This window comes from Pundamilia nyererei, unplaced genomic scaffold (genome assembly GCF_000239375.1).
Source record: "Pundamilia nyererei isolate P.nyererei 1_Seehausen unplaced genomic scaffold, PunNye1.0 scaffold00118, whole genome shotgun sequence".
In the NCBI taxonomy this organism is placed as follows: domain Eukaryota; kingdom Metazoa; phylum Chordata; class Actinopteri; order Cichliformes; family Cichlidae; genus Pundamilia; species Pundamilia nyererei.
The window spans coordinates 33,083-42,119 of NW_005187519.1; the positions used below are offsets into that span (position 1 = coordinate 33,083).

Sequence of the window (9,037 nt, forward strand, 5' to 3'; positions counted from 1 at the left end):
AGCAAATTAACTCTATTAAGGGAAAAATTCTACCCAAACCTACCTGGCACAGCATTTTACAGTTTCAAGTACCTTTAATGATGTGTTCAACCAGGTGTTCACTTAAATAATCAGTTAAAATAAGAACAGAAAGATAGAAATATGTTACCCCTAAAACATCTTATTTTCCTAGTAAAAAGACATACAGCCTTGATAATAGTAGATTAGGACATAACTATTGCTGACTTTATGGCTCTTGTGTAGTTGTGTTTCTTAGCATGTTAGAAGTGCATGTCTTTAAATAAAACAATCCCAAAGGAACAAAAAAAAATTTTTAAACTGAAATTCAAGCGAGACAAATTTAAAACAGAAACTCAACATCAGTGACACACTTGGAACTTGTTCCTCACTGGCCTTCACACGATCCCTCCTCCTATCTATTTTTAATACCCTCAGTTAATAATAAATCAGCTGGCAGCTACAGTACACACACAGCACACGTGTAGAAGTGCGCCGGTGCCAGTGGGAAACTGAAAATGATACACCACAAAGGTACGGATAGCACCAGGTTTATGTTTACATCTTTTACTGGATCACTTGGCTGCAGCTGAAGACATGGTGTGTTGAGGCTGTCGGCAGGAGTGATAAACAGTCGCACTTGTATCACTTGTGAGAAAAAAAAGGCCTTTTTCACCTCAAGGTTTTATGCCAGAGATCAAAACAGGGTACCACATGCAGCCGGACGTATTTCTGGCCCCCAGTCGAGCACTCCAGGCAGCCGTACACGGTTTCCCGCCGTTGGTTGCCCATCCCGCAGAGTGCGCAGGGGCCCTTGGGGATGTTGTGTTTGAGGAGGTTGACCCTTGTATGTGAGCTTTCCCTCAAGTAAGCGGTGGAAATGTCCGTCATGCTGGCAGCCTTCTCGTAGTAGTCGGTCACCATGTCGTCCATGTAGGTGTCAGAGTGGGTGAGCTCTTCGAATGTTCGGTCATCTACACAGGGGTTGGATTAAAGTGGACTCAGTGTATCAGAAGGATGGGTCAGTTTATTTAATGAAAAATACTGTAATCATACCTGCTCTAAAGGGGTTTCCGTAGATGATCCCAGAGAGGAAGCGGCGTAGTCGCCCCATGGAGAAGCGACCAATGAAACCACCAAGCTGCTCCCTGATCTGCTCACGCTCAAAGCCTCCCTGTGACTCCGGAGCCACACAAATATCTGACACACAGGAAGAAGAAAACCAGGCGATGTGCGTTGTTTATTATTATTTTTGTAACAAATCAAAATTTCATTATTGACTTTGTATATCTCTAATAACAACTTAGTCTATGGAATTCTGGAGTAAGATTTGTTATGGTTTTGCTATGTTAAAAGTTTATTCTTGCTGCAGTATCAAACACTTCAAGAACTTTAGTAGTTGTAGTAAGGGGTGGCCAGTGTGGAGACTGAACCTGGTCTAAAAGTTCCTTCAATGCCTGGACATTAGCTTGGATGCTGTGTTCAATCACTCAAAAACGTTAAATTCTTGTTTAAAACACTTTATGACTTCATTCCAAGACTTCAAATGTGTGTTCACTAGCTGGTACTGAAGTGTCAGAGTCCCTCTGTGATTTTCACTACAGGAACACAAGGAGTCACGCAGCCTAACAGGTAAAGTATCTGCCATCCGACACTTTATCCATTAGATAAAGTCCCAGAAATCCAGATGAGATTACAGGAATTGCCCAGCTGAAATTCAGAATAATTTGTTTCTAGATGATTTCATGAAACGTGTTATCAAACCAATTCAGTAATTAACGGATGTTTTTACAACCACCATCGTCCCAAATTGATGACAAGCTTCAAACACCCAAATAAATGTCACGCAGGCTCACGATTATGGTTTCAAATCATTTTGAGTATTTCATTTTTGACTGTTTCTGACCATTTAGACTTATTTCATCACTTACACTTCACGTAGTTCTTCATACAGATTTTGTCACCTTACCTGTTGACTATAAGTTCACCTGCTTTCATAGTGACAGTTAGCCTGCAAGGCTTTAAAGACTAAAGCTAAAACTTCAAAGGGTCAGACACTTCAAAGCCATTTGAAGTGCTTCATCTCATAAACATGAATTAATTGGCTAATTAACGGTTGGCATGGTTTGCCCACCTACCAAGTCGTCCATCCAGTCGAACAAAGAGCTCACAGATGCTGAAGGCGATGGTGGTGTGAGCTGGGATGACAATGGCCTTGTCTCGACCTTTGGGGTTTCTGCCGTCGTCAATCTGAAACTGGAGCAAAGCAGGAAGCTGATAATTACACATGGAAAAGGCGGTTAAACGGAGAATTTGGGATTAGGTGAGGGAAAAATGATTGAGTTAGGGCTCGTTATTTTGAGTAAATGATTGGGAGATGGATTGTTCACTGCCCTTGACGCATTTGTTTTAAATATAAGTGTTATGAATTTAAGCATGGCCCCATTACATACATAGAGACATAAAGTTTATTTCTATAGCAGATTTTCAGAACAACTTCAGCTGATCAAAGTGCTGTACACATTATGCCAAATACACATTAACGATTTACAATCACTAATTAAACTATAAATACACATACATAAACAATAAAAGTCAATAAAACTTATTTAAATAAACAATAATTCAAGTAAATAAGACTATTTGTGCAGTAAAAGCCAGGATACTGAGCTCAACTAGAACTGGCAGTGAGTGAAAGTAAGGAGTTTTATTTAAGAATATTTAAAAATATCTGTGAAGGTTCTCAGTCATCCAGGTCATCGTAGTCTAAGGAGCTTGGAAAGAAAAGCATCTGGACTTCTCTAAGTTTCCTTAAAGATGTTTCAACTCTCATCTGAGAAGCTTTTTCAGTTCTAAGCAACTGGTGGAGAGTCCCAGATTTTCAGCCATATGGGAACGTCCCCAAGAGGGTCATGGACCCCCTAATGATCCTTTATCTAATTACATGAGCCGAGGTGGGTCACAATCAGCCAAGGTTTCGGGTGAACCCATTGTGAAGCCTAGCCCCACCCTATTATGTGACTTACTGAGGTCAAATGGCCCAGGATGTGAGTGGGCGTTAAGACACATTAAAAATGGTTGAGTAATTGGGCAGCTCTTGTGTGAAAGAGTAAATTGTTCCACAGAATGGAGACAGCCACTGAAAAATCTAGTTCTTGAGGCTGGATCTAGGAACATTCAAGAGCAGTTGGTTTCCAAACATCAAGAGTGTAGGGCTTTAAAGGTTAAGTCAAGTAGGCTGGCACCAAATCACTGAGACTCTTAAAGACAAGTTTAGGTATCCCAGTAAAGGTGTAAAAGCATGAACTACTCTTTCTTCATCTTACCAAGGAAGCTTAATTTAAAAAACTCATCAAACAGCTAAAAAAAAACTTATGAAAAGCCAGTAAACATTAATCTAATTCTAACCCTGGATGGGTCTTGGTCCTGGAGGGTGTTAAGATGAAACAACTACAGGTATTTTTACCCTCATGGTGGTCCCTCTCATGCCAGCATGCACGGTCAGAGAGCATTGACGCGTGGTGCGAATACTCTCCACGACAACACAGAGGACACTGCGTCCGCTCTCCTTTGACTGACGAATCAGGCAGTGATCCAGGTCCACCTTCCTGGAAGATCAAAAAATGAGAGCTTGAATTAAACATGAACTCATTAGCACCTGTTAAAGTCAAGCAAGGCAACATCTCTGGCTTGTATTGTCCACTTGCATGTAGCCCCTGTATGTATGTATGAAGGTGTAGAATAACATGATTGTTTATACAGGGAAACCCTCTTCTCACATTCTCCGTGTAACAAAGAGGTCGAAGGTCAGACAACTTATTGTGGACATAAGGAGAATACTTCAATGCAGATACCTGAAATATCCGATTTACAAAGTGCCATAATTTAAGAACTTTTCCTAGGGTATTTTATGCTTACTTTTCAAATTGATAAATAATTGAGTAAAGAAATATATACTTCTACTTGATTATTAATAAAGCACTACCTCAAAGTAACTTCATCTAATCTGTATTGAGAAACTATCATGATATTGATGCTTTAACATCCAGCACATGTAGATAAAAGCCCCTGCTGAGCTGCTGTTATACCCTGTCTGTCAATGCATATACCTGGAGTTGAGTTCACGCAATAACGTTGGCACCTCCAGCTCGTGTTTGGTCACAATGCCAAAGGAGGCTTTTACAGCCACTGAGTCTGACCCGCTGATGTTGAACCCCACATCATTGATGATGTGGTTCCCTAACCGACCATTGAGAGCTACATCAGATTTATCTTCGTAGTTGAGGAGTTGGTAAGAGGAAACCCCTGCAAAGGAAAACAATAGTTAACATTATGGTTAACTTATGCTTTTGTAAGCATTAACTGTAAGTAGGTCCGACTCCAGTCCCAACAGTAAAATGGTATCTGTTCATGCATAGATTAAATAATACTTATATAACATATAGCATATACTTTAACAATTAAAGTACATTTTAGAATATTTGTGGCAGCAGTGAAACTTTTTTATAGTGTTAAAATGTTTATTTAAGAAATTAACTGTTTTTTTTTCTTAGAATGAAGAAAATTAATCATGTCTCAAAAACTTGAAAACTATAAAAATGTTTTATGTCTCTACAAACTACACGAAGCCAGAGAACTCAAAGAACTATTTGTTATGACAAAAATTTTCAGAAGAGCGTCTCTGAATGTACAACATTCAACCTTGAAGCAGATGGGCAGCACCACATCGGTAGAGGAATTGCTTTATCAGTCAGATTAAGCTGGTGAATATATGCAGTTTTGATGTCCTGTTCACCACGGAAATAATCAAAGTTATGATTCTCTGCACATTACTTTTAAATTATTGTCTAACTACAGGGAAAGTATTAACAACATGGCTGCTACGTGCTGAAAAATGCTTTCAGAATGACTGGCAATAGGCTTAGATTAGCTTGTTAGCCTTTTTTGTCTGTTTTATTATTGCGTTAGATTGATAATACTCTGAAGAACTGTATAGTGATAAATAATAACAAGAAAACAGTTGGTTATCTATGTATGGATTAAAAGCTAGGAGCAAGGGGAGACAACTAGCCTAGCTAATAGTAAAGCTCCCAAATGAGCCATATTAGATGTTTTTTCTGCTTGCTAACTAGCTAGCTTGTTAAGCTCCTGGGCTCCTACTCCACAAACATAAACAGTGGTCACCTCAGAAACATAACAAGCTACCAGATTTGCTCATGTGGGTTGTAAATGATTAGAGAAAACAAAGTTCGCTTAACTTAAGATTTGTTGTGAAACCTAAAGATGACCATATTGCAAACATTACTTATTATAATTAAATAATATTAAGGCTAAAGATTATTAGAACCTACAGAAGTTCATTTGAAACTTTAGTGGAGGTAACAATGTTTTCAGATAGTAAATCAGATATGTTGGGTTTTATATTTATTTTTGTCCATGTATCCATATAACATTTTAATTGAGGTTTTACTGACATATAACCACTACAGACTACAGACATACTATGATCATTTTGCGTCGCACTTTTTCACTTGCAGCCAATTGCAGACAAGCATGAGAAAACTACCGGTGACCATGGCAATCTGCTAGCAACAAAGCAATGACTGCAAAGTTTTTGGTGGGTTGCGTGACTATAAAGGCTTTATGCTTGTTTTATGGTTGCGTGGTCTGTTTGCGGTGTTTGCCTACACAAAGCTTATAGATAAGCGTTTTCAGATTAGATTAGATAAAACGTTATTAATCCCTCGGGTGGGTTCCTCTGGGAAATTCAGCCTATGCAAATGTGTTCCCGTTCAGTCCTTAAGGCGTGTAGCTCATTGGTGCATAGGTTGCTTGGAATCAGCGAAAAAACATCAAAGATTTAAAAAATACTGTATGTAAATTAGAGACAGTGGCTGCAGTGGACAGCAGTCTTTATATATTCAACAAAATGCAGGAGCATGATACAATACTTAGAGTGGAATAAACTTATTTTTCCCCAATCTTAAACCTTTTAAAGGGAAAAGGCTCATGTTTCAACATAAAATTTAGCTATATTTACTCAGATATGAATTTTCTGACATTAATGTACCTGCTGTGATCTCTTTCTCGCCCACCAGGATGTCTTTCAGTGAGAAAGGTGTTGAGGCATACTTGTCCTTCTTCCAAAAATGCTTCCTCCTCTTTCTGGTAACCAGGCTGAGGGGCTGGTAGCGGTCAGCCTCACTCAGGCTCGGGACAGGGATCAACCTCCCTGTGTCTCCCACCTGCTTCACAAAGTTTTTGGTCGCTGCAGCAAACATTTCTAAAGATGCATAAATATCGAACCAGGTAAAAAAACCAGCTTGTACTCGACTGCTGGGCACCCTTTGCTTGTATTGATTATGGTGAGGAGTGCTCTCTCTCAATGGGGAAGCTGATTCGGGAGTGTTCTTACAAACTCGTGAAATGTTAAATAATGCAGGGAATTTGTAAGGGAATATGGGACAGTGAGGTGTGTGTTAACCTGATAGGTTGCTGTAGGCCTGCACCTTCCTGTCCCCTGACAAATAAGGTGGAAGAAGTAATTATAAGTGCCTGTTTTGTACTTTTTGCCATCTGTATTTGGAAAATTTGATTTTCAAGGCATACTTAAAGTATGGAAGTCTATTGCTATTAAGTATTAAAGGAATTATACAGATGGTATTGTTGCTAGCTACATGTTCCTCTTTGAGTCTAATACATGAAACATCTGCTATGGCCATTAGTCTATCTTCATTCAGCCTGAAAACGGTCTGGACTTTTTCTCTTTGTCAGGGATGCCTCTGTGGTTTTTGTAGGATTAAATGTTTTTGCATCTGAGCTTTTTTTAGTTTGGATAATGTCAACCTTTCTGACTGGTGGCTTCCACACACAGTGTGTCCTGCATGCATGATGGTGGGTTGATCTCTCCTGTGGTTGCACTGCTTTCTAGTCTATACAACCAGAAATAGTATGTTTGAAGGTTTAAAGCTTTCTTGCCACAGAAGCTAAAGACAGTGTTAGCTTTCTATGCATTACACTCCCTTTAATTTTTTAACTTTTAGGTCAAAAAAAGTCATGGATTTGCTTGTAAGTATTATTTTTGGGTTTAAAAAAAATCTTGCTGTAATTCACAGTTATATTGTTCTAAGTTGTAACCTCACCTTCTGTCACCAGTTTAGGCCATTTCATCAAGAAAACAAGACTCATTTTTGTACATAAAAATGTAGGTCTATGAGGTTAGGGTCGTATACCAGCTTTAACCATTGTGACAAATCACATTAATGAGAGTAAAACATGTACTGTTGACATGCTCAGTCTTCCCAGAGAAAATCAACAGGCAACAAGGTTGTTTGACAGTCTAACCCCCATGACCTGAAGTGAAAAGGATATCTTCTCTAACCATTAGTCCATCACAGCAGGGAAAAAAGTGCATGGATATACAGAACCTGAGCTCTCATTTGACAGAGGAACTGACTTCCCATCTGCCTGAGTTTTTGTCCCTGGTGGCTTCATGATGAGAAATCAGCGTGTTCTTCAAGCACCTGAAACACTTCCTGTCTTGTTCAGCAAAGGAAACAAGTGAAATCCACCTCACCCACTGAGAGAAATGTTACTTTAGGAAGACCCTGAACACTCAGCTGAAGCTAATATTACTCATGAAAACAAACATATTCTAGTGGAGACAATGACAGAGGAGTCATGGTGTTTGTTTTGCCATCCACCTCTGGGACATCACCTTGGGGACTGAGGATCAGCTTGACACAGTGACTTGGCAGACAGCTTTTATCTGGAAAACAGATTGAATGGATGTAACATGCGCACCGTATACCGCTCCAGCTGGAGTGCACAGATGTTGGACAGATATATCAGGTTGATAGCAAAGTTTCCAACAAATTCCATCTGGTACTAAACAAAGAGATAAGGATTTGTATAAACCGCTGTAAATGTAGTTTCATGTGGACACTAAATGTTCCCAAATTACACTGAAATCATCAGAAATCATCAGCTAGAGCAGCGGTCCCCAACCTTTTTTGCGCCACGGACCAATTTAATATCAGACTTTATTTTCAGGGATCAGCCTTTAAGGTGTCGCAGATAAATACAACAAAATAAAATGATACAAGAAAGACAAAAACTGTGGTGTTTTGTAAATATAACAATAAACACAAATTCACTGTGTAGTTGTGTTTAACTTTAACTTTATTAGCAGCGTCCTCCTTAAATGCGCCAACAACATTGAGAGCAACTTCTTCCTCTCTGCCCCTTAATGCTCTCTGGTTGCTATGGTAACACATAAATATTTCTTTCAAAATAAGACACACAAGTACAACTCGGGGAAAAGACCCAGGAAACCGAGTTAACGATAAAACCCCTGAAAACCTTAAATTCCACACCTGAGCCTCAACTCTTGTGACCCCTAGGCCACGGACCCAGGGGTTGGGGAGTCCGCTGAGCCGGATTATCCCTAATGGCGGATTATTATAATCTAGGAAAAATGCCAAAGATAACATAGTTTGACAGACATAAAATAGATTTTTTTCACCAATACATTGATTCTCAAAACGCTATTAGCTGAAAACTTAGCATAGCACGGTGGAGGCTGTGTCATGGTTTGCGTCAGCCAGTGGTGTTCTGTTCAGTGGAGATCTGTTAAAACTGATAATTTATGAACTCAGAAAAGTACAATGAGATTTTGATACAGCATCTGGAAAGTATCTAACTGGTAACAGCTTCATTTTTCAGCATTACAATGATCCCAAACACACTGTCAATGCAGTAAAATCATACCTGAATAGAAAAACACAGTAGAACACTATCGGTCATGGATTGGCCTCCCCAGAGCCCAGACCTCAAGATTATTGAAGCAAAAGGCAGTCAACTAGACTAATTCACTAAATGTAATTCAATTCAATTCAATTCAATTTTATTTATATAGCACCAAATCACAACAAAAGTCACCTCAAGGCGCTTTATATTGTACAGTAGATACAGAGAAAAGCCCAACAATCATATGACCCCCTATGAGCAAGCACTTTGGCGACAGTGGGAAGGAAAAACT

General features: G+C 39.3%; 1 protein-coding gene across 1 annotated transcript; it reads right to left on the minus strand.

The window, feature by feature from the left end:
- Nucleotides 1-669: 669 nt before the first annotated feature.
- Nucleotides 670-6,278, minus strand: pjvk (pejvakin). Its single transcript, XM_005742263.1, has 6 exons — nucleotides 6,068-6,278; nucleotides 4,107-4,302; nucleotides 3,464-3,605; nucleotides 2,136-2,253; nucleotides 1,054-1,197; nucleotides 670-971 (listed from the first exon to the last, which is right to left on the minus strand). The coding sequence occupies exons 1-6, from the start codon at nucleotides 6,276-6,278 to the stop codon at nucleotides 670-672; spliced, it is 1,113 nt and encodes a 370-aa protein (XP_005742320.1).
- Nucleotides 6,279-9,037: the final 2,759 nt, after the last annotated feature.